The sequence below is a fragment of the Schistosoma mansoni genome, chromosome 1 (genome assembly GCF_000237925.1).
Source record: "Schistosoma mansoni strain Puerto Rico chromosome 1, complete genome".
NCBI classification, from domain to species: Eukaryota; Metazoa; Platyhelminthes; class Trematoda; order Strigeidida; family Schistosomatidae; genus Schistosoma; species Schistosoma mansoni.
The window spans coordinates 57611518-57639146 of record NC_031495.1 but is presented as its reverse complement, the minus strand read 5'-3'; the positions used below and the strand labels follow the sequence as shown (position 1 = coordinate 57639146).

General features: G+C 37.4%; 6 protein-coding genes across 10 annotated transcripts; 5 read left to right on the top strand and 1 right to left on the bottom strand.

The window, feature by feature from the left end:
• Nucleotides 1–1566: 1566 nt before the first annotated feature.
• On the bottom strand, nucleotides 1567–27363 carry Smp_065580.1 (putative heterogeneous nuclear ribonucleoprotein k; the record flags this gene model as incomplete). Of its 5 annotated transcripts, XM_018794981.1 has the most annotated exons (13): nucleotides 1567–1936; nucleotides 3673–3775; nucleotides 3880–4049; nucleotides 4128–4197; nucleotides 25071–25306; nucleotides 26168–26323; nucleotides 26355–26483; nucleotides 26522–26629; nucleotides 26666–26729; nucleotides 26796–26839; nucleotides 27091–27147; nucleotides 27183–27249; nucleotides 27289–27363. In XM_018794981.1, 11 exons carry the CDS (start codon nucleotides 27234–27236, stop codon nucleotides 3772–3774), a joined length of 1092 nt encoding a protein of 363 aa, XP_018649340.1. The 5 variants fall into 5 exon arrangements, with proteins under 5 accessions (XP_018649340.1, XP_018649339.1, XP_018649338.1 ...); XM_018794982.1 differs by lacking the exon at nucleotides 27289–27363 and having other exon boundaries at nucleotides 3673–4049; nucleotides 27183–27236; XM_018794980.1 differs by lacking the exons at nucleotides 3673–3775; nucleotides 27289–27363 and having other exon boundaries at nucleotides 1909–1936; nucleotides 27183–27236.
• Nucleotides 6918–7235, top strand: Smp_182990 (hypothetical protein; the record flags this gene model as incomplete). Its single annotated transcript, XM_018794990.1, has 1 exon — nucleotides 6918–7235. One exon carries the CDS (start codon nucleotides 6918–6920, stop codon nucleotides 7131–7133), a length of 216 nt encoding a protein of 71 aa, XP_018649347.1. The 3' UTR covers nucleotides 7134–7235.
• Smp_111710 (hypothetical protein) lies at nucleotides 15628–15990 on the top strand (the record flags this gene model as incomplete). Its single annotated transcript, XM_018794989.1, has 1 exon — nucleotides 15628–15990. The coding sequence occupies one exon, from the start codon at nucleotides 15628–15630 to the stop codon at nucleotides 15988–15990; it is 363 nt and encodes a 120-aa protein (XP_018649346.1).
• On the top strand, nucleotides 17055–17571 carry Smp_178030 (hypothetical protein). Its single transcript, XM_018794988.1, has one exon. It carries the CDS (start codon nucleotides 17107–17109, stop codon nucleotides 17467–17469), a length of 363 nt encoding a protein of 120 aa, XP_018649345.1. The 5' UTR covers nucleotides 17055–17106; the 3' UTR covers nucleotides 17470–17571.
• On the top strand, nucleotides 20170–20385 carry Smp_185310 (hypothetical protein; the record flags this gene model as incomplete). The annotated part of the gene is made up of 1 exon (XM_018794986.1): nucleotides 20170–20385. One exon carries the CDS (start codon nucleotides 20170–20172, stop codon nucleotides 20383–20385), a length of 216 nt encoding a protein of 71 aa, XP_018649344.1.
• Smp_190340 (hypothetical protein) lies at nucleotides 23100–23315 on the top strand (the record flags this gene model as incomplete). Its single annotated transcript, XM_018794985.1, has 1 exon — nucleotides 23100–23315. One exon carries the CDS (start codon nucleotides 23100–23102, stop codon nucleotides 23313–23315), a length of 216 nt encoding a protein of 71 aa, XP_018649343.1.
• Nucleotides 27364–27629: the final 266 nt, after the last annotated feature.

Sequence of the window (27629 nt, the reverse complement as noted above, 5' to 3'; positions counted from 1 at the left end):
AAAATCAACCAACAAATAAATTTCTTTGGTGTGCTGTTGGTTTTATAATACAAAATAATCTCTTATCATGTCTATTTTGTGTAAGAGCAAGTGTTTCATGAAGCAAATAAGTATGAGAAAGAGCAGTTCATCAAGAAATAAAAAGACTACATAAGTCACTCAATCAGGGTGTTATTTTTAGTCCTTGAATAACGTTTTGGTTTCAGTTCATTCATATAATCGAGTTAACTTCAACTGTAGCTCTTCTAGAGTTACTGCCGGTCACAAACCCGCGTAAAGGAGGAGGGTTGGGCATAGGATAGCGACCCCATTCTGTAGAAAACTAACCCGCTAAAATAACGCTAACCAGAAAAAATTATTCAAACCATTTAAACTCTGCCCTGGGAGTTGAAGGGAAAATTATGACGCCTCATATTAAAAGCCGAGATTTTTCGGAAGTCAACTAACTTCAAAGTGAGAATCTTCAATACGAATGTCAAGACAGATTTACTGTAGGGAGCTGAGACGTGGAGAACTACTACATCCATCATCAAGAAGGTACATGTATTTATAAATAGTTGTCTACGCAAAATACTCAACATTCAGTGACCGGATACCATCAGCAACAGCGTATTGTGGGAGAGAACAAATCAGCTTCTAGCTGAAGAGGAAATTAGGAAAAGACGTTGAAAGTGGATCGGACATACGTTAAGCAAATCACCAAACTGCATTACGAGGCAAGCGCTAACTTGGGATCCGGAAGGGAAGCGGAAAAGAGGAAGGCCAAAGAGCACATTATGGGAGATTGAAGCGGATATGGAAAGGATGAATGTTAACTGGAAAGGATTGTCCAGGACAGAGTTGGATGGAGAATGCTGGTGGGCGACCTATGCTCCTACACGAGGGGTAACAGGCGTAAGTATATAATCGTGTCAGCTCAGTGAATTACTTAGTGAGAAATTAACGCAACCTGTTCTATACACAAACTTAACATGGACTAGCAGGTATTTTGGTATTAAAAGACGGTCAACGGAAGAGAATTTTCAGGATATATAAATTTGTTTGTTTCACTGGTATGTGTTGGAGCAATCACTACAGGATGCAGCAAATAATAAATTAAATCTTCATTATCAGTCATTTGTGCACTGCTAAGCTTCAACGTTCAATAACAATAAAACACAAACACTAAAAACTATGTAATAATTGTTATTTTCAGGTGGTGGTGACGCGTGTTTACCTTTAATGGAGCTTTAGTCATCCTGTCTTTCCACAGCAACAGAGTAGCTTAGAAAGTGCTAGTAGTTGAAATACTACATGGATTTTCATCCCTGGAGGTAAGATATATAAAGTACAAGCCATTATTGCAGAAATAACCGCATACATAGTGTTCATGATTGATTGGTCTTAAGGAGTTATTCCTCTGGTTCTCAGGTCATACCCCTGGGTCGACTAGACCGTTACTACAAATCTAGTTTCTATCTTATGAACTATGGTGGTAAGTCCTATAAGTATTCACTTAATTATTAATACACATTACATAGTTTATTAAATTTGCTGATAATATACACCTCAGTAAAAAAATAACGTTTTATCCGAAGCGCTAAACGCTATTTTAAATTCTGGAGAGAAATGGATAAGCATTATGATAACACATTTTAAAATGCACGAAAGAAAAGAAGACCCAAACTTTTTTCGGTAACGTTCATATTAACTAGCGAGTTTATTCGTAAAGAATGAAACAATAAGTTTTTTTTCAATTTTTACAAAAACATAAAACATTAACAAGTTAACTGCATAGAACATATCTGTGTAGTTGAAATAATTAGATAAAGCATTCAAGAATAATAAAATTAGGGAGGGTGTGGGTTTTCATTTAGTTCCGCAAGAGACGGAGTTAGAAAAAAAGAAAACAAGGATGATAGCGGGGAATCAGATTTGATCACCATATCGTTTAACGCTGAAAAAAAAAACAACCAAATAATGTGTTAATAGAGCAATTATCAATTTTTAAATAAATGTGGCGAAACACCCACAATGAGTACTATAAGATCGTCATACATAACTAACACACTATTGATATTCAAAGTTCGATGCAGAACTTCGCACAAAAGATTATTCGTTCAATATCCCAAACATGGAGTGGTTCGACACAATGGTTGAAAACAAAGTACCTAAACTACCGACCCACAGTTCCCAAAGAAGCAGAAAGTGATATATATGTATATCACGAGCACAAACTTGACAATATATGAGTATATTCCACATCTACCAAATGATGTAACAAGGAATATATATCAACATGCATCAATCCAACCTAATATTAAAGTGCAAAATCGTTAAAAACATCAACTTTTTTGATCTATAAACTGGAAGATTCATTGAACAAAGGCAGTCTATACATTCTATGGTGTCGAAGCGATAGTTTCAGATATACACGTACAGGATTTATTGCTAACCACTTTATTACTTAACTAAATGTATGAACACTTGTCGCATCAGTGTGGCGTATATACATCTGGTGCTCCCTTGTACAAATATTTATGTGTTCAAATAAATAAATAAACTTGTCGCATCAACTGATAGACGCGGGAGATGTTTAAATATTCTTGAGCTTGCATTTATGGTGTGGAAATTCTTCATTTCTAACACCATTTCACTAAAAGCGATTAAACCTTGGCCAGTATAGAATTTCGGCCAAATTTCATGTCTCTTCAGTATCAACCAAATAAACAGTTGATATAGTCACTAAAATTTGGAGCAAATCGTTCAGCATCTAAATTATTGATTCTGACGCACAGCCGGATTCGTGCGTTGAATACTGCATTACAAAAAGGTGCTCATATGAGCGAATTCTATGATGAATGCTGTTCGAAATGAAAAATACATATTCGATTTGGACTAGCCATAATGGTATTTACCAGTCAGATAGGTATGGTATTATATTTCAAGGTAAACATAGTACTATATTAGTGCAAAATGCTATCTGTAATAATTGATTTGTTGGGGAGTACAAAATGACCCCTCGTTAAAGTATCCCGGGGGCTCGAATTGTTTTGTCTAATAGGCATGGAATAGAAGCTTCTCAGAGATATCCAAAGAATTGAAGGATTATGTACCGCGTTTTGATAGGATAGTCGCCTGTCATTATTATTCGGTATCTTTTCAGAAGACCAAGGCCACATGAAACAAACACACTCAATGGCGAGACAATAATTTATGGACCACTTTTAAGAGACGCTAAGGTGACCTTGAGGATATCCAGTTACTAACTAAGACTAAACGAGGGCTGTAAACCAGTGTGAGGAATTAGAATTATGATTTAAAGTCGACATCAGCTAAAATGCCTAAACGCTATTTAACCGAATGGACGAATGAATTCCGCGCCAAAATCCAACACTTGTCATCTTATATCTGATTGCTTCGTTGACAAATTATAGTTCCGCCGTTGAAGCGAAATTGTAGTTGGGAGTTACACGAAGAGGCTAGGAAGTCAGCAATAAGCATACAAGTGGCAGACTTATAAGGATTTACAGAAAGTTGCATAAATAGAACTATGGTTGTTACTGAGGGACTAAAGTTAGATTATCGTTATGACGCCGGATTAAGCCAGTTAATTTGAACATTCCACATATTAACCAATATAAAATTAAAGTAAACAGATTGAAATCAACAATCTCCAGTGTTTTATCTCACTTCTAGGTTGGTTAAAGTACGACATCAATGAACTGTTGAAAACATAGTGAAATGAATTAAGATTCACGAAGATATGTATGATCATAGGATTTGGTCCATTTAACTTTAAACAATGAAAAGAGAGAGAATATTATTAACAGAACACGGTAAACTCAATGTTACATGAGAAAAGGAAAGTGTTTACTTATTTATTTATATTCAACGTACCACATTTGAAGAAGAAATTGGGCGTTTTGAATTTGTTCCGGAGTGCCAGTTATTGTAATAATACGATCTTCAACACCGGGTTCCTGTTTACTGATTTTAATGTCAGCGTTTGACTCATGACGAACTTGATTTATGCGACAACCGGACCTGCCCATGATCGCACCTATCATCTTATTTGAAAAAAAAAGGATTGATACTCAGAGGTATAAAAAATAAAAAGGTGTACAAACGAATTTAAACACACGAACCTTGTTACTCACGGAGACCTGAGTGCTAGTAGTCGGAGTTAATATACTCATAGCCATACGGTTGGGTAACCTGAAGAAATAATGAAAAAAACCCATATAAATCAAGTCACATATGGAAATGAAGGAAACGTTTATTCACGAAATTAAAAATAAAGAAATGCACCAAATTATGGAGTGTGAGAAAGTGAGTAGCAAACGGAATTTAGCAAACAACCAAAATAAATTAACAGGCAGAAAACAAAACGGGATAATGAAGCACTTCAAGACCAAATTACCTAACCTAAAACGTACAAAAAACCAAAACAGAAAAAAATAAAACTACGCATATACACCATGAAATTGAATGACGATTATGAAGACATTTTCCTATTACCCCAATCGTAATGAAATACTTGAGGCCCTTACAAGATAACCTCGTATGTCTCTTAGGCACAGGATACAAAATCGCTCGAACACTACACAAACGCTACTTTAAACACAACGATTTATTGACCAACGCAAAATCTATTTCTCGAAAATCCATCTCAAATCCACCATCAACGTCAACGCTCAACACATACAAGACTAGCCAAAAAATTTATGTCTGTTACGCACAAGATAAATAACTAAAGTGACATGTCGTCTGCATTCGTACCAAACAAGTCCACGTGATGGACAAGAGGCATAGCAGTGCATCCGTTCAATCTCAGCCGCAGGAAACGACTCATCGTGAATTACATATACACGGAGTAGCTGAACGGCTATTCAATATACTATACTCAAAGATCTACGTACACACAATTACACAACAAGTGAACAAGCGTTCAAAACAACTCACTCTCATATGCATATATATTCACAAAAACATAAAGCTTCAAACAAATTGATGTCTTCCTGCACAAAGTTGAATTACTAGGAAATTCACATACATACACACAACGTAAAACAATTCATTCTGTCTTCATAGTATAATAAAAGAAAACTCTACTTCGCTCAGTTCGCACACTCACATGACTAACATAACCAACAAAGTACACAATGAAACCTGAAATCATACTGACCACTGGTGTTTCATGTAACAGACAACACACTGGTAACATTTTGTCGCACACGTATCAAATACATTGCATAAATATCAGCTACTCTAACGACATCATTCACGAATGTAAACAATGCAGTATAGTAGCTATGTGACTGACTACAGACACAGCAAAGCCAATCACAAACAAACATACAAATACACTGCTAAGAAAGACATAAGCACCTTAGCAAATCAACATCCCATGTGGCCTGCACGTCGGAACCAACGAGTCCCTGTAATGGACAAGAGGTATAACTGTGCATCCATTCAATCTCAGCCGCAGGAAACGACCCACCGTGAATCAACTATGCACGGGGCAGCTGAACGGCTACTCGCTATAACCAATCGACACAGCCCAAACAATACTAATACACACTCATATAAAAAGCATCAACATACAAAATCTACTCTATATGTATGTACAACTGTGTATATACATACACAGTTTTGTTAGATAAAATGAAACGAACACATAAGGCATAGCTATTCTCAGTCAGGACACAGCTTCATGTATGTCGGTTGTGATGACAGGGTTTGGAAATAAAGAACCTGCATGTGCGACACGACAAATTATCTTTCAGCCGCAAACAACTGTTCAGCACATATTATAAATGCGATGAACAGCTCCACGGCTAGTCATCACACACAAATAACAAACCTAAATTAGCCTACATCACCAAATCACATTTGCACAAAAGCAAGCCTATATATATATATATATATATATATATATATATAAATTATTTATTTATTCATGTACAGAAATTATTTATTTATTCATGTACAGAAAGGAAAGAGCATAGCGCATACACACATTAGGAATTGGCATGACATTATGTATGCATTTCTCTATCAAGTCTTTCAGAGGATACAAAATCGCTCGAACACTACACAAACGCTACTTTAAACACAACGATTTATTGACCAACGCAAAATCTATTTCTCGAAAATCCATCTCAAATCCACCATCAACGTCAACGCTCAACACATACAAGACTAGCCAAAAAATTTATGTTTGTTACGCACAAGATAAATAACTAAAGTGACATGTCGTCTGCATTCGTACCAAACAAGTCCACGTGATGGACAAGAGGCATAGCAGTGCATCCGTTCAATCTCAGCCGCAGGAAACGACTCATCGTGAATTACATATACACGGAGTAGCTGAACGGCTATTCAATATACTATACTCAAAGATCTACGTACACACAATTACACAACAAGTGAACAAGCGTTCAAAACAACTCACTCTCATATGCATATATATTCACAAAAACATAAAGCTTCAAACAAATTGATGTCTTCCTGCACAAAGTTGAATTACTAGGAAATTCACATACATACACACAACGTAAAACAATTCATTCTGTCTTCATAGTATAATAAAAGAAAACTCTACTTCGCTCAGTTCGCACACTCACATGACTAACATAACCAACAAAGTACACAATGAAACCTGAAATCATACTGACCACTGGTGTTTCATGTAACAGACAACACACTGGTAACATTTTGTCGCACACGTATCAAATACATTGCATAAATATCAGCTACTCTAACGACATCATTCACGAATGTAAACAATGCAGTATAGTAGCTATGTGACTGACTACAGACACAGCAAAGCCAATCACAAACAAACATACAAATACACTGCTAAGAAAGACATAAGCACCTTAGCAAATCAACATCCCATGTGGCCTGCACGTCGGAACCAACGAGTCCCTGTAATGGACAAGAGGTATAACTGTGCATCCATTCAATCTCAGCCGCAGGAAACGACCCACCGTGAATCAACTATGCACGGGGCAGCTGAACGGCTACTCGCTATAACCAATCGACACAGCCCAAACAATACTAATACACACTCATATAAAAAGCATCAACATACAAAATCTACTCTATATGTATGTACAACTGTGTATATACATACACAGTTTTGTTAGATAAAATGAAACGAACACATAAGGCATAGCTATTCTCAGTCAGGACACAGCTTCATGTATGTCGGTTGTGATGACAGGGTTTGGAAATAAAGAACCTGCATGTGCGACACGACAAATTATCTTTCAGCCGCAAACAACTGTTCAGCACATATTATAAATGCGATGAACAGCTCCACGGCTAGTCATCACACACAAATAACAAACCTAAATTAGCCTACATCACCAAATCACATTTGCACAAAAGCAAGCATATATATATATATATATATATATATATATATATATATATATATATATATATATATATATATATATATATATATATATATAAATTATTTATTTATTCATGTACAGAAAGGAAAGAGCATAGCGCATACACACATTAGGAATTGGCATGACATTATGTATGCATTTCTCTATCAAGTCTTTCAGAGGATACAAAATCGCTCGAACACTACACAAACGCTACTTTAAACACAACGATTTATTGACCAACGCAAAATCTATTTCTCGAAAATCCATCTCAAATCCACCATCAACGTCAACGCTCAACACATACAAGACTAGCCAAAAAATTTATGTCTGTTACGCACAAGATAAATAACTAAAGTGACATGTCGTCTGCATTCGTACCAAACAAGTCCACGTGATGGACAAGAGGCATAGCAGTGCATCCGTTCAATCTCAGCCGCAGGAAACGACTCATCGTGAATTACATATACACGGAGTAGCTGAACGGCTATTCAATATACTATACTCAAAGATCTACGTACACACAATTACACAACAAGTGAACAAGCGTTCAAAACAACTCACTCTCATATGCATATATATTCACAAAAACATAAAGCTTCAAACAAATTGATGTCTTCCTGCACAAAGTTGAATTACTAGGAAATCCACATACATACACACAACGTAAAACAATTCATTCTGTCTTCATAGTATAATAAAAGAAAACTCTACTTCGCTCAGTTCGCACACTCACATGACTAACATAACCAACAAAGTACACAATGAAACCTGAAATCATACTGACCACTGGTGTTTCATGTAACAGACAACACACTGGTAACATTTTGTCGCACACGTATCAAATACATTGCATAAATATCAGCTACTCTAACGACATCATTCACGAATGTAAACAATGCAGTATAGTAGCTATGTGACTGACTACAGACACAGCAAAGCCAATCACAAACAAACATACAAATACACTGCTAAGAAAGACATAAGCACCTTAGCAAATCAACATCCCATGTGGCCTGCACGTCGGAACCAACGAGTCCCTGTAATGGACAAGAGGTATAACTGTGCATCCATTCAATCTCAGCCGCAGGAAACGACCCACCGTGAATCAACTATGCACGGGGCAGCTGAACGGCTACTCGCTATAACCAATCGACACAGCCCAAACAATACTAATACACACTCATATAAAAAGCATCAACATACAAAATCTACTCTATATGTATGTACAACTGTGTATATACATACACAGTTTTGTTAGATAAAATGAAACGAACACATAAGGCATAGCTATTCTCAGTCAGGACACAGCTTCATGTATGTCGGTTGTGATGACAGGGTTTGGAAATAAAGAACCTGCATGTGCGACACGACAAATTATCTTTCAGCCGCAAACAACTGTTCAGCACATATTATAAATGCGATGAACAGCTCCACGGCTAGTCATCACACACAAATAACAAACCTAAATTAGCCTACATCACCAAATCACATTTGCACAAAAGCAAGCCTATATATATATATATATATATAAATTATATATAAATTATTTATTTATTCATGTACAGAAAGGAAAGAGCATAGCGCATACACACATTAGGAATTGGCATGACATTATGTATGCATTTCTCTATCAAGTCTTTCAGAGGATACAAAATCGCTCGAACACTACACAAACGCTACTTTAAACACAACGATTTATTGACCAACGCAAAATCTATTTCTCGAAAATCCATCTCAAATCCACCATCAACGTCAACGCTCAACACATACAAGACTAGCCAAAAAATTTATGTTTGTTACGCACAAGATAAATAACTAAAGTGACATGTCGTCTGCATTCGTACCAAACAAGTCCACGTGATGGACAAGAGGCATAGCAGTGCATCCGTTCAATCTCAGCCGCAGGAAACGACTCATCGTGAATTACATATACACGGAGTAGCTGAACGGCTATTCAATATACTATACTCAAAGATCTACGTACACACAATTACACAACAAGTGAACAAGCGTTCAAAACAACTCACTCTCATATGCATATATATTCACAAAAACATAAAGCTTCAAACAAATTGATGTCTTCCTGCACAAAGTTGAATTACTAGGAAATTCACATACATACACACAACGTAAAACAATTCATTCTGTCTTCATAGTATAATAAAAGAAAACTCTACTTCGCTCAGTTCGCACACTCACATGACTAACATAACCAACAAAGTACACAATGAAACCTGAAATCATACTGACCACTGGTGTTTCATGTAACAGACAACACACTGGTAACATTTTGTCGCACACGTATCAAATACATTGCATAAATATCAGCTACTCTAACGACATCATTCACGAATGTAAACAATGCAGTATAGTAGCTATGTGACTGACTACAGACACAGCAAAGCCAATCACAAACAAACATACAAATACACTGCTAAGAAAGACATAAGCACCTTAGCAAATCAACATCCCATGTGGCCTGCACGTCGGAACCAACGAGTCCCTGTAATGGACAAGAGGTATAACTGTGCATCCATTCAATCTCAGCCGCAGGAAACGACCCACCGTGAATCAACTATGCACGGGGCAGCTGAACGGCTACTCGCCATAACCAATCGACACAGCCCAAACAATACTAATACACACTCATATAAAAAGCATCAACATACAAAATCTACTCTATATGTATGTACAACTGTGTATATACATACACAGTTTTGTTAGATAAAATGAAACGAACACATAAGGCATAGCTATTCTCAGTCAGGACACAGCTTCATGTATGTCGGTTGTGATGACAGGGTTTGGAAATAAAGAACCTGCATGTGCGACACGACAAATTATCTTTCAGCCGCAAACAACTGTTCAGCACATATTATAAATGCGATGAACAGCTCCACGGCTAGTCATCACACACAAATAACAAACCTAAATTAGCCTACATCACCAAATCACATTTGCACAAAAGCAAGCCTATATATATATATATATATATATATATATATATATATAAATTATTTATTTATTCATGTACAGAAAGGAAAGAGCATAGCGCATACACACATTAGGAATTGGCATGACATTATGTATGCATTTCTCTATCAAGTCTTTCAGAGGATACAAAATCGCTCGAACACTACACAAACGCTACTTTAAACACAACGATTTATTGACCAACGCAAAATCTATTTCTCGAAAATCCATCTCAAATCCACCATCAACGTCAACGCTCAACACATACAAGACTAGCCAAAAAATTTATGTCTGTTACGCACAAGATAAATAACTAAAGTGACATGTCGTCTGCATTCGTACCAAACAAGTCCACGTGATGGACAAGAGGCATAGCAGTGCATCCGTTCAATCTCAGCCGCAGGAAACGACTCATCGTGAATTACATATACACAGAGTAGCTGAACGGCTATTCAATATACTATACTCAAAGATCTACGTACACACAATTACACAACAAGTGAACAAGCGTTCAAAACAACTCACTCTCATATGCATATATATTCACAAAAACATAAAGCTTCAAACAAATTGATGTCTTCCTGCACAAAGTTGAATTACTAGGAAATTCACATACATACACACAACGTAAAACAATTCATTCTGTCTTCATAGTATAATAAAAGAAAACTCTACTTCGCTCAGTTCGCACACTCACATGACTAACATAACCAACAAAGTACACAATGAAACCTGAAATCATACTGACCACTGGTGTTTCATGTAACAGACAACACACTGGTAACATTTTGTCGCACACGTATCAAATACATTGCATAAATATCAGCTACTCTAACGACATCATTCACGAATGTAAACAATGCAGTATAGTAGCTATGTGACTGACTACAGACACAGCAAAGCCAATCACAAACAAACATACAAATACACTGCTAAGAAAGACATAAGCACCTTAGCAAATCAACATCCCATGTGGCCTGCACGTCGGAACCAACGAGTCCCTGTAATGGACAAGAGGTATAACTGTGCATCCATTCAATCTCAGCCGCAGGAAACGACCCACCGTGAATCAACTATGCACGGGGCAGCTGAACGGCTACTCGCTATAACCAATCGACACAGCCCAAACAATACTAATACACACTCATATAAAAAGCATCAACATACAAAATCTACTCTATATGTATGTACAACTGTGTATATACATACACAGTTTTGTTAGATAAAATGAAACGAACACATAAGGCATAGCTATTCTCAGTCAGGACACAGCTTCATGTATGTCGGTTGTGATGACAGGGTTTGGAAATAAAGAACCTGCATGTGCGACACGACAAATTATCTTTCAGCCGCAAACAACTGTTCAGCACATATTATAAATGCGATGAACAGCTCCACGGCTAGTCATCACACACAAATAACAAACCTAAATTAGCCTACATCACCAAATCACATTTGCACAAAAGCAAGCCTATATATATATATATATATATATATATATATATATATAAATTATTTATTTATTCATGTACAGAAAGGAAAGAGCATAGCGCATACACACATTAGGAATTGGCATGACATTATGTATGCATTTCTCTATCAAGTCTTTCAGAGGATACAAAATCGCTCGAACACTACACAAACGCTACTTTAAACACAACGATTTATTGACCAACGCAAAATCTATTTCTTGAAAATCCATCTCAAATCCACCATCAACGTCAACGCTCAACACATACAAGACTAGCCAAAAAATTTATGTCTGTTACGCACAAGATAAATAACTAAAGTGACATGTCGTCTGCATTCGTACCAAACAAGTCCACGTGATGGACAAGAGGCATAGCAGTGCATCCGTTCAATCTCAGCCGCAGGAAACGACTCATCGTGAATTACATATACACGGAGTAGCTGAACGGCTATTCAATATACTATACTCAAAGATCTACGTACACACAATTACACAACAAGTGAACAAGCGTTCAAAACAACTCACTCTCATATGCATATATATTCACAAAAACATAAAGCTTCAAACAAATTGATGTCTTCCTGCACAAAGTTGAATTACTAGGAAATTCACATACATACACACAACGTAAAACAATTCATTCTGTCTTCATAGTATAATAAAAGAAAACTCTACTTCGCTCAGTTCGCACACTCACATGACTAACATAACCAACAAAGTACACAATGAAACCTGAAATCATACTGACCACTGGTGTTTCATGTAACAGACAACACACTGGTAACATTTTGTCGCACACGTATCAAATACATTGCATAAATATCAGCTACTCTAACGACATCATTCACGAATGTAAACAATGCAGTATAGTAGCTATGTGACTGACTACAGACACAGCAAAGCCAATCACAAACAAACATACAAATACACTGCTAAGAAAGACATAAGCACCTTAGCAAATCAACATCCCATGTGGCCTGCACGTCGGAACCAACGAGTCCCTGTAATGGACAAGAGGTATAACTGTGCATCCATTCAATCTCAGCCGCAGGAAACGACCCACCGTGAATCAACTATGCACGGGGCAGCTGAACGGCTACTCGCTATAACCAATCGACACAGCCCAAACAATATTAATACACACTCATATAAAAAGCATCAACATACAAAATCTACTCTATATGTATGTACAACTGTGTATATACATACACAGTTTTGTTAGATAAAATGAAACGAACACATAAGGCATAGCTATTCTCAGTCAGGACACAGCTTCATGTATGTCGGTTGTGATGACAGGGTTTGGAAATAAAGAACCTGCATGTGCGACACGACAAATTATCTTTCAGCCGCAAACAACTGTTCAGCACATATTATAAATGCGATGAACAGCTCCACGGCTAGTCATCACACACAAATAACAAACCTAAATTAGCCTACATCACCAAATCACATTTGCACAAAAGCAAGCCTATATATATATATATATATATATATAAATTATTTATTTATTCATGTACAGAAAGGAAAGAGCATAGCGCATACACACATTAGGAATTGGCATGACATTATGTATGCATTTCTCTATCAAGTCTTTCAGAGGATACAAAATCGCTCGAACACTACACAAACGCTACTTTAAACACAACGATTTATTGACCAACGCAAAATCTATTTCTCGAAAATCCATCTCAAATCCACCATCAACGTCAACGCTCAACACATACAAGACTAGCCAAAAAATTTATGTCTGTTACGCACAAGATAAATAACTAAAGTGACATGTCGTCTGCATTCGTACCAAACAAGTCCACGTGATGGACAAGAGGCATAGCAGTGCATCCGTTCAATCTCAGCCGCAGGAAACGACTCATCGTGAATTACATATACACGGAGTAGCTGAACGGCTATTCAATATACTATACTCAAAGATCTACGTACACACAATTACACAACAAGTGAACAAGCGTTCAAAACAACTCACTCTCATATGCATATATATTCACAAAAACATAAAGCTTCAAACAAATTGATGTCTTCCTGCACAAAGTTGAATTACTAGGAAATTCACATACATACACACAACGTAAAACAATTCATTCTGTCTTCATAGTATAATAAAAGAAAACTCTACTTCGCTCAGTTCGCACACTCACATGACTAACATAACCAACAAAGTACACAATGAAACCTGAAATCATACTGACCACTGGTGTTTCATGTAACAGACAACACACTGGTAACATTTTGTCGCACACGTATCAAATACATTGCATAAATATCAGCTACTCTAACGACATCATTCACGAATGTAAACAATGCAGTATAGTAGCTATGTGACTGACTACAGACACAGCAAAGCCAATCACAAACAAACATACAAATACACTGCTAAGAAAGACATAAGCACCTTAGCAAATCAACATCCCATGTGGCCTGCACGTCGGAACCAACGAGTCCCTGTAATGGACAAGAGGTATAACTGTGCATCCATTCAATCTCAGCCGCAGGAAACGACCCACCGTGAATCAACTATGCACGGGGCAGCTGAACGGCTACTCGCTATAACCAATCGACACAGCCCAAACAATACTAATACACACTCATATAAAAAGCATCAACATACAAAATCTACTCTATATGTATGTACAACTGTGTATATACATACACAGTTTTGTTAGATAAAATGAAACGAACACATAAGGCATAGCTATTCTCAGTCAGGACACAGCTTCATGTATGTCGGTTGTGATGACAGGGTTTGGAAATAAAGAACCTGCATGTGCGACACGACAAATTATCTTTCAGCCGCAAACAACTGTTCAGCACATATTATAAATGCGATGAACAGCTCCACGGCTAGTCATCACACACAAATAACAAACCTAAATTAGCCTACATCACCAAATCACATTTGCACAAAAGCAAGCCTATATATATATATATATATATATATATATATATATATATATATAAATTATTTATTTATTCATGTACAGAAAGGAAAGAGCATAGCGCATACACACATTAGGAATTGGCATGACATTATGTATGCATTTCTCTATCAAGTCTTTCAGAGGATACAAAATCGCTCGAACACTACACAAACGCTACTTTAAACACAACGATTTATTGACCAACGCAAAATCTATTTCTCGAAAATCCATCTCAAATCCACCATCAACGTCAACGCTCAACACATACAAGACTAGCCAAAAAATTTATGTCTGTTACGCACAAGATAAATAACTAAAGTGACATGTCGTCTGCATTCGTACCAAACAAGTCCACGTGATGGACAAGAGGCATAGCAGTGCATCCGTTCAATCTCAGCCGCAGGAAACGACTCATCGTGAATTACATATACACGGAGTAGCTGAACGGCTATTCAATATACTATACTCAAAGATCTACGTACACACAATTACACAACAAGTGAACAAGCGTTCAAAACAACTCACTCTCATATGCATATATATTCACAAAAACATAAAGCTTCAAACAAATTGATGTCTTCCTGCACAAAGTTGAATTACTAGGAAATTCACATACATACACACAACGTAAAACAATTCATTCTGTCTTCATAGTATAATAAAAGAAAACTCTACTTCGCTCAGTTCGCACACTCACATGACTAACATAACCAACAAAGTACACAATGAAACCTGAAATCATACTGACCACTGGTGTTTCATGTAACAGACAACACACTGGTAACATTTTGTCGCACACGTATCAAATACATTGCATAAATATCAGCTACTCTAACGACATCATTCACGAATGTAAACAATGCAGTATAGTAGCTATGTGACTGACTACAGACACAGCAAAGCCAATCACAAACAAACATACAAATACACTGCTAAGAAAGACATAAGCACCTTAGCAAATCAACATCCCATGTGGCCTGCACGTCGGAACCAACGAGTCCCTGTAATGGACAAGAGGTATAACTGTGCATCCATTCAATCTCAGCCGCAGGAAACGACCCACCGTGAATCAACTATGCACGGGGCAGCTGAACGGCTACTCGCTATAACCAATCGACACAGCCCAAACAATACTAATACACACTCATATAAAAAGCATCAACATACAAAATCTACTCTATATGTATGTACAACTGTGTATATACATACACAGTTTTGTTAGATAAAATGAAACGAACACATAAGGCATAGCTATTCTCAGTCAGGACACAGCCTCATGTATGTCGGTTGTGATGACAGGGTTTGGAAATAAAGAACCTGCATGTGCGACACGACAAATTATCTTTCAGCCGCAAACAACTGTTCAGCACATATTATAAATGCGATGAACAGCTCCACGGCTAGTCATCACACACAAATAACAAACCTAAATTAGCCTACATCACCAAATCACATTTGCACAAAAGCAAGCCTATATATATATATATATATATATATATATATATATATATATATATAAATTATTTATTTATTCATGTACAGAAAGGAAAGAGCATAGCGCATACACACATTAGGAATTGGCATGACATTATGTATGCATTTCTCTATCAAGTCTTTCAGAGGATACAAAATCGCTCGAACACTACACAAACGCTACTTTAAACACAACGATTTATTGACCAACGCAAAATCTATTTCTCGAAAATCCATCTCAAATCCACCATCAACGTCAACGCTCAACACATACAAGACTAGCCAAAAAATTTATGTCTGTTACGCACAAGATAAATAACTAAAGTGACATGTCGTCTGCATTCGTACCAAACAAGTCCACGTGATGGACAAGAGGCATAGCAGTGCATCCGTTCAATCTCAGCCGCAGGAAACGACTCATCGTGAATTACATATACACGGAGTAGCTGAACGGCTATTCAATATACTATACTCAAAGATCTACGTACACACAATTACACAACAAGTGAACAAGCGTTCAAAACAACTCACTCTCATATGCATATATATTCACAAAAACATAAAGCTTCAAACAAATTGATGTCTTCCTGCACAAAGTTGAATTACTAGGAAATTCACATACATACACACAACGTAAAACAATTCATTCTGTCTTCATAGTATAATAAAAGAAAACTCTACTTCGCTCAGTTCGCACACTCACATGACTAACATAACCAACAAAGTACACAATGAAACCTGAAATCATACTGACCACTGGTGTTTCATGTAACAGACAACACACTGGTAACATTTTGTCGCACACGTATCAAATACATTGCATAAATATCAGCTACTCTAACGACATCATTCACGAATGTAAACAATGCAGTATAGTAGCTATGTGACTGACTACAGACACAGCAAAGCCAATCACAAACAAACATACAAATACACTGCTAAGAAAGACATAAGCACCTTAGCAAATCAACATCCCATGTGGCCTGCACGTCGGAACCAACGAGTCCCTGTAATGGACAAGAGGTATAACTGTGCATCCATTCAATCTCAGCCGCAGGAAACGACCCACCGTGAATCAACTATGCACGGGGCAGCTGAACGGCTACTCGCCATAACCAATCGACACAGCCCAAACAATACTAATACACACTCATATAAAAAGCATCAACATACAAAATCTACTCTATATGTATGTACAACTGTGTATATACATACACAGTTTTGTTAGATAAAATGAAACGAACACATAAGGCATAGCTATTCTCAGTCAGGACACAGCCTCATGTATGTCGGTTGTGATGACAGGGTTTGGAAATAAAGAACCTGCATGTGCGACACGACAAATTATCTTTCAGCCGCAAACAACTGTTCAGCACATATTATAAATGCGATGAACAGCTCCACGGCTAGTCATCACACACAAATAACAAACCTAAATTAGCCTACATCACCAAATCACATTTGCACAAAAGCAAGCCTATATATATATATATATATAAATTATTTATTTATTCATGTACAGAAAGGAAAGAGCATAGCGCATACACACATTAGGAATTGGCATGACATTATGTATGCATTTCTCTATCAAGTCTTTCAGAGGATACAAAATCGCTCGAACACTACACAAACGCTACTTTAAACACAACGATTTATTGACCAACGCAAAATCTATTTCTCGAAAATCCATCTCAAATCCACCATCAACGTCAACGCTCAACACATACAAGACTAGCCAAAAAATTTATGTCTGTTACGCACAAGATAAATAACTAAAGTGACATGTCGTCTGCATTCGTACCAAACAAGTCCACGTGATGGACAAGAGGCATAGCAGTGCATCCGTTCAATCTCAGCCGCAGGAAACGACTCATCGTGAATTACATATACACGGAGTAGCTGAACGGCTATTCAATATACTATACTCAAAGATCTACGTACACACAATTACACAACAAGTGAACAAGCGTTCAAAACAACTCACTCTCATATGCATATATATTCACAAAAACATAAAGCTTCAAACAAATTGATGTCTTCCTGCACAAAGTTGAATTACTAGGAAATCCACATACATACACACAACGTAAAACAATTCATTCTGTCTTCATAGTATAATAAAAGAAAACTCTACTTCGCTCAGTTCGCACACTCACATGACTAACATAACCAACAAAGTACACAATGAAACCTGAAATCATACTGACCACTGGTGTTTCATGTAACAGACAACACACTGGTAACATTTTGTCGCACACGTATCAAATACATTGCATAAATATCAGCTACTCTAACGACATCATTCACGAATGTAAACAATGCAGTATAGTAGCTATGTGACTGACTACAGACACAGCAAAGCCAATCACAAACAAACATACAAATACACTGCTAAGAAAGACATAAGCACCTTAGCAAATCAACATCCCATGTGGCCTGCACGTCGGAACCAACGAGTCCCTGTAATGGACAAGAGGTATAACTGTGCATCCATTCAATCTCAGCCGCAGGAAACGACCCACCGTGAATCAACTATGCACGGGGCAGCTGAACGGCTACTCGCCATAACCAATCGACACAGCCCAAACAATACTAATACACACTCATATAAAAAGCATCAACATACAAAATCTACTCTATATGTATGTACAACTGTGTATATACATACACAGTTTTGTTAGATAAAATGAAACGAACACATAAGGCATAGCTATTCTCAGTCAGGACACAGCCTCATGTATGTCGGTTGTGATGACAGGGTTTGGAAATAAAGAACCTGCATGTGCGACACGACAAATTATCTTTCAGCCGCAAACAACTGTTCAGCACATATTATAAATGCGATGAACAGCTCCACGGCTAGTCATCACACACAAATAACAAACCTAAATTAGCCTACATCACCAAATCACATTTGCACAAAAGCAAGCCTATATATATATATATATATATATATATATAAATTATTTATTTATTCATGTACAGAAAGGAAAGAGCATAGCGCATACACACATTAGGAATTGGCATGACATTATGTATGCATTTCTCTATCAAGTCTTTCAGAGGATACAAAATCGCTCGAACACTACACAAACGCTACTTTAAACACAACGATTTATTGACCAACGCAAAATCTATTTCTCGAAAATCCATCTCAAATCCACCATCAACGTCAACGCTCAACACATACAAGACTAGCCAAAAAATTTATGTCTGTTACGCACAAGATAAATAACTAAAGTGACATGTCGTCTGCATTCGTACCAAACAAGTCCACGTGATGGACAAGAGGCATAGCAGTGCATCCGTTCAATCTCAGCCGCAGGAAACGACTCATCGTGAATTACATATACACAGAGTAGCTGAACGGCTATTCAATATACTATACTCAAAGATCTACGTACACACAATTACACAACAAGTGAACAAGCGTTCAAAACAACTCACTCTCATATGCATATATATTCACAAAAACATAAAGCTTCAAACAAATTGATGTCTTCCTGCACAAAGTTGAATTACTAGGAAATTCACATACATACACACAACGTAAAACAATTCATTCTGTCTTCATAGTATAATAAAAGAAAACTCTACTTCGCTCAGTTCGCACACTCACATGACTAACATAACCAACAAAGTACACAATGAAACCTGAAATCATACTGACCACTGGTGTTTCATGTAACAGACAACACACTGGTAACATTTTGTCGCACACGTATCAAATACATTGCATAAATATCAGCTACTCTAACGACATCATTCACGAATGTAAACAATGCAGTATAGTAGCTATGTGACTGACTACAGACACAGCAAAGCCAATCACAAACAAACATACAAATACACTGCTAAGAAAGACATAAGCACCTTAGCAAATCAACATCCCATGTGGCCTGCACGTCGGAACCAACGAGTCCCTGTAATGGACAAGAGGTATAACTGTGCATCCATTCAATCTCAGCCGCAGGAAACGACCCACCGTGAATCAACTATGCACGGGGCAGCTGAACGGCTACTCGCTATAACCAATCGACACAGCCCAAACAATACTAATACACACTCATATAAAAAGCATCAGCATACAAAATCTACTCTATATGTATGTACAACTGTGTATATACATACACAGTTTTGTTAGATAAAATGAAACGAACACATGAGGCATAGCTATTCTCAGTCAGGACACAGCTTCATGTATGTCGGTTGTGATGACAGGGTTTGGAAATAAAGTACCTGCATGTGCGACACGACAAATTATCTTTCAGCCGCAAACAACTGTTCAGCACATATTATAAATGCGATGAACAGCTCCACGGCTAGTCATCACACACAAATAACAAACCTAAATTAGCCTACATCACCAAATCACATTTGCACAAAAGCAAGCCTATATATATATATATATATATATATATATAAATTATTTATTTATTCATGTACAGAAAGGAAAGAGCATAGCGCATACACACATTAGGAATTGGCATGACATTATGTATGCATTTCTCTATCAAGTCTTTCAGAGGATACAAAATCGCTCGAACACTACACAAACGCTACTTTAAACACAACGATTTATTGACCAACGCAAAATCTATTTCTCGAAAATCCATCTCAAATCCACCATCAACGTCAACGCTCAACACATACAAGACTAGCCAAAAAATTTATGTCTGTTACGCACAAGATAAATAACTAAAGTGACATGTCGTCTGCATTCGTACCAAACAAGTCCACGTGATGGACAAGAGGCATAGCAGTGCATCCGTTCAATCTCAGCCGCAGGAAACGACTCATCGTGAATTACATATACACAGAGTAGCTGAACGGCTATTCAATATACTATACTCAAAGATCTACGTACACACAATTACACAACAAGTGAACAAGCGTTCAAAACAACTCACTCTCATATGCATATATATTCACAAAAACATAAAGCTTCAAACAAATTGATGTCTTCCTGCACAAAGTTGAATTACTAGGAAATTCACATACATACACACAACGTAAAACAATTCATTCTGTCTTCATAGTATAATAAAAGAAAACTCTACTTCGCTCAGTTCGCACACTCACATGACTAACATAACCAACAAAGTACACAATGAAACCTGAAATCATACTGACCACTGGTGTTTCATGTAACAGACAACACACTGGTAACATTTTGTCGCACACGTATCAAATACATTGCATAAATATCAGCTACTCTAACGACATCATTCACGAATGTAAACAATGCAGTATAGTAGCTATGTGACTGACTACAGACACAGCAAAGCCAATCACAAACAAACATACAAATACACTGCTAAGAAAGACATAAGCACCTTAGCAAATCAACATCCCATGTGGCCTGCACGTCGGAACCAACGAGTCCCTGTAATGGACAAGAGGTATAACTGTGCATCCATTCAATCTCAGCCGCAGGAAACGACCCACCGTGAATCAACTATGCACGGGGCAGCTGAACGGCTACTCGCCATAACCAATCGACACAGCCCAAACAATACTAATACACACTCATATAAAAAGCATCAACATACAAAATCTACTCTATATGTATGTACAACTGTGTATATACATACACAGTTTTGTTAGATAAAATGAAACGAACACATAAGGCATAGCTATTCTCAGTCAGGACACAGCTTCATGTATGTCGGTTGTGATGACAGGGTTTGGAAATAAAGAACCTGCATGTGCGACACGACAAATTATCTTTCAGCCGCAAACAACTGTTCAGCACATATTATAAATGCGATGAACAGCTCCACGGCTAGTCATCACACACAAATAACAAACCTAAATTAGCCTACATCACCAAATCACATTTGCACAAAAGCAAGCCTATATATATATATATATATATATATATATATATAAATTATTTATTTATTCATGTACAGAAAGGAAAGAGCATAGCGCATACACACATTAGGAATTGGCATGACATTATGTATGCATTTCTCTATCAAGTCTTTCAGAGGATACAAAATCGCTCGAACACTACACAAACGCTACTTTAAACACAACGATTTATTGACCAACGCAAAATCTATTTCTCGAAAATCCATCTCAAATCCACCATCAACGTCAACGCTCAACACATACAAGACTAGCCAAAAAATTTATGTCTGTTACGCACAAGATAAATAACTAAAGTGACATGTCGTCTGCATTCGTACCAAACAAGTCCACGTGATGGACAAGAGGCATAGCAGTGCATCCGTTCAATCTCAGCCGCAGGAAACGACTCATCGTGAATTACATATACACGGAGTAGCTGAACGGCTATTCAATATACTATACTCAAAGATCTACGTACACACAATTACACAACAAGTGAACAAGCGTTCAAAACAACTCACTCTCATATGCATATATATTCACAAAAACATAAAGCTTCAAACAAATTGATGTCTTCCTGCACAAAGTTGAATTACTAGGAAATTCACATACATACACACAACGTAAAACAATTCATTCTGTCTTCATAGTATAATAAAAGAAAACTCTACTTCGCTCAGTTCGCACACTCACATGACTAACATAACCAACAAAGTACACAATGAAACCTGAAATCATACTGACCACTGGTGTTTCATGTAACAGACAACACACTGGTAACATTTTGTCGCACACGTATCAAATACATTGCATAAATATCAGCTACTCTAACGACATCATTCACGAATGTAAACAATGCAGTATAGTAGCTATGTGACTGACTACAGACACAGCAAAGCCAATCACAAACAAACATACAAATACACTGCTAAGAAAGACATAAGCACCTTAGCAAATCAACATCCCATGTGGCCTGCACGTCGGAACCAACGAGTCCCTGTAATGGACAAGAGGTATAACTGTGCATCCATTCAATCTCAGCCGCAGGAAACGACCCACCGTGAATCAACTATGCACGGGGCAGCTGAACGGCTACTCGCCATAACCAATCGACACAGCCCAAACAATACTAATACACACTCATATAAAAAGCATCAACATACAAAATCTACTCTATATGTATGTACAACTGTGTATATACATACACAGTTTTGTTAGATAAAATGAAACGAACACATAAGGCATAGCTATTCTCAGTCAGGACACAGCTTCATGTATGTCGGTTGTGATGACAGGGTTTGGAAATAAAGAACCTGCATGTGCGACACGACAAATTATCTTTCAGCCGCAAACAACTGTTCAGCACATATTATAAATGCGATGAACAGCTCCACGGCTAGTCATCACACACAAATAACAAACCTAAATTAGCCTACATCACCAAATCACATTTGCACAAAAGCAAGCCTATATATATATATATATATATAAATTATTTATTTATTCATGTACAGAAAGGAAAGAGCATAGCGCATACACACATTAGGAATTGGCATGACATTATGTATGCATTTCTCTATCAAGTCTTTCAGAGGATACAAAATCGCTCGAACACTACACAAACGCTACTTTAAACACAACGATTTATTGACCAACGCAAAATCTATTTCTCGAAAATCCATCTCAAATCCACCATCAACGTCAACGCTCAACACATACAAGACTAGCCAAAAAATTTATGTCTGTTACGCACAAGATAAATAACTAAAGTGACATGTCGTCTGCATTCGTACCAAACAAGTCCACGTGATGGACAAGAGGCATAGCAGTGCATCCGTTCAATCTCAGCCGCAGGAAACGACTCATCGTGAATTACATATACACAGAGTAGCTGAACGGCTATTCAATATACTATACTCAAAGATCTACGTACACACAATTACACAACAAGTGAACAAGCGTTCAAAACAACTCACTCTCATATGCATATATATTCACAAAAACATAAAGCTTCAAACAAATTGATGTCTTCCTGCACAAAGTTGAATTACTAGGAAATTCACATACATACACACAACGTAAAACAATTCATTCTGTCTTCATGGTATACTAAAAGGAAACTCTACTACTAGTTCTTTCTTCAAGTGATTGGTTTTGCATTATTGCAGATTCTGATGGAATTTAATAGATATGAGCAAGAATGATGGCTAGTATTTCAATGGAGGACGCATTTTCCGTATGATTTTGAGTTTGCAGGTGGATCTGCTTGCATCCCAGAGTTGATCTGTCTGAGACTGGACCTCATATGCATTAGCTTGAGGCAAAATCGCGTGATCAATTTAGCTACTGAGTTTTGATATTGACATACCATACCAAGTGAATACATTACGTTCGTTCAATACGAGAATAGATATTATTTTTGAAATATATGCAGTTTTTCAAGATACATAATGTTGTATTAGAGATACATTCATCGAGAAACTTGTTTGAATGATTAAATTTTATTGACGTTCTCAATATTAAAACTTTATTTATTGAAGTTGGTAGCTTTTTTAGTCATATGGTAAATCAGGAAGACTAATGGTACGATTTTTTTTTAGAAATGTTATGCCGATTATCACTTCCCATTTATAGATCGGATGTGATTTTTGAGTGAAATCTTTAGATTCTCTAAGGACTGTGAAATGTGCAAAGAGAATGTAATGAACTACCATTTGAGAACGTGGGTGTATTTTATTACTTCGTACGCTTTGTGTAGATGATCCAATTCCATTTACTGTCGAGGGCGTGAAGGGTACCAATGAAATTCAAGACCACGAATCACATTGCTTGAGTTAATAATCACCCATTAACTGATAAACTCTGGTAGTGCAAGTTATTGTGTGTGGATGGTCAGAATAGGGAAATGCCATATTTCAATAGGTTGGAAACATCGGGAAATTTAGCAATGGACATGATCGTAAAGTTACATACCCTCTCATCAATCCCGCAGCTACCATTGCTGCAGCTGTAGCAGCAGCAGCATCTCCTGCCGTACCAGGGTTGGGTCCGCCAGTTGTCTGACCACCAGTCGCAGCAAGCATGGCTGCTGCTGATGCGTGAGGAAGACCTCCAGCTAGTGCTTGACTAACAGAGGTCGTTTGCCCACCATTGCGTCCTGTGGCTCCAGAAGCACCCCCGCCGAAAATCCCAGTTGTGAGTATATTGTTCTACACAAATAATGATGTTAAAACACTATAAAAAACTTTTTAACTTGTTTTTTAAATTAGCGAATAATCGAAATGCACTTAAGAACTTAACAGACTAACGAAATGTAAGAAAATTTAGGAACTGTAAGATACTCAGAAAAAGCTTTTAAGAAATCACGATTTCACTAACCATATTTTCGGAATCAGTTTTTATTAGCCTAAATATCTTTCGATTCACGGGACACAAATATCCTTACTATCATGATGAAATCAGTATAACTCGATAATTAAGCTAAAGTTGATGCACTCAGGTGTGGAGTCGTACTTTTTGCGAGGGTTTGAGACATTACCGTAGGACGGTAGTCGAAAGAAATACAACTACAAGATTTTTAATTGTTTTAATTGAAAAAATAGGTCGTAATAATGGACATTATACTATTGTAAAGATGAAATGAACCTAACTGTGCACTCAGTGGTAAGGACTTGTCTGCTGCATAGAGCTTGTTCATATCTTAATTTATCTTAGTCGTATGTATTTGACAAGCGCTTCATTGAAAACTCCTTTTTTTAATCGCAGACACCATCGCCTGATATTTGTTAGCTAGGGATACGGAGACTTAACTAGGAAAACTAACCAACAAAATTAGTCAAATGAGAATTCAGTCACTAGTATTTGTTGGCCTTAAACCAAAGTATGGGAGGATTGCGTGGCCGGATCCGAGTACAGGTGTTAAACTTTAGGTTACAAATATAATTAGTATCTACTCATTTTGAACTTTTAGTTTAAGCACATTACTTTATTCTTAAAACACTAAGTCACAAATCTAGAGAAAATCAAAAGGATATATTGAAACAGAGAGTGAAGTAAAGGAAATAACTCACATGGGGGTAACTCGTATTCGCAACATTGTTCCTACTACGGACTAGATTTAATCCAGGACCTTGATTACCTACTCCCCAACCTCCATACTCAGGAGAAATAAATTCATCTGCATTCCGTGCGTCGTAGTTCTGGCGAGAGCCTTTAGGTGGAGCACCCTGGAGGAATATATGTAACAACGAAGATTACCTCAAGAAGTTCAGCTATAGAACGGAGACAATCAAGTACTTTTCCCACATCCCCAACCAACTGAATCACCCTGTCAGTAGAGCATGGACACAGCATCTGATAAACTTTGAGAGTATGAAGACCTGATTGCTAAATTTTTTTGATAAACGTCAAAGGCTATGAAATACCTCTCGTAATTCTTTGATTTTATATCCAGCCCTTCCAATAACACATCCAGCTTGGCTTTGATGTACAAGCAAACGTAAATCAACTCCGTCATCGCGATTACTTTGCATCTGAAGCGTTGTGAACTAGGAACTACCCATACGTACCTTTTCAAGATTCTCTCTGAATATTTCGATGACTGAGCCGAGATCGCCATCCAGAACCAAGACCCTTTAGATGGAAAAACATTAGGTTATAATAAGTTAAGAAATGTCTATTTTGGACATGAGAATATACCTCTCGGGGCCGTTGCTATCGGGGATGGTAACTTTAACGGAATACTAGTAGTACAAACAAAAGAGTAAGAAATGACCCACCGGGAGTGGACCGGATTAGTGAGTGGTGCGAAAAGCAGATGGGCAATACGGGGCAGGGTAGGGTGGGTTACGAACCATTGGTTTGGACACATTGGTATTCGGGCGGGCCAAGAGTGGGGCAAAACCAGAAGAAATGAAAGAGAAAATACACTAACACGTTAGGACTTAGAAAGTTAGAGGGGCGAAGGGTGAACAATATATAAGTAAACAATTACCTCCTCGCGAATTTTTTTAATATTTTCACCCCCTTTCCCTATTATTACACCCGCTGCCTTTAATGAGTTGAAAATGTCAGAAGTGGACATACTTTGGTCGATATTAGGAACCGTAGTTCCACCTTCGGTCCTTCCCCACGCCTCATACTATAGAACCTCCTATGTGAAGCCATTAAGTGGAACTTAAAAATACTTTACCTAATACCTCGACCGACTGTACAACCAGAAGTCCAATAACCAGGGGAACGTAAGGCTATGCATCGACCATAGCCCTGGGTCACCTAGTCAACTAGATAAAACAACCGTGCAATGTCCAACATCTGATAAATATGGCAGGAAGAGTTCCAGTCAGGTAGCACTTAGTTTTAGCGTTATAAGTTGGACGCAATCTAGAATTTTTGTTATCTTTCCTACTTCATGCGCGCTTGAGGAACGAGGAGTTCAAAAGGTTCGAATAGTTGTGGACGAAATAGAAAAAGCTTTCACTCAACGGGCTTCCGTATCTAGTAGCAGTGGATCACTAATACCTCCAGGCAGGA

Excerpts from the sequence above, each read along its gene's own strand:
- Smp_178030 (XM_018794988.1), top strand. The coding sequence starts at position 17,107 with ATGCAGTATAGTAGCTATGTGACTGACTACAGACACAGCAAAGCCAAT.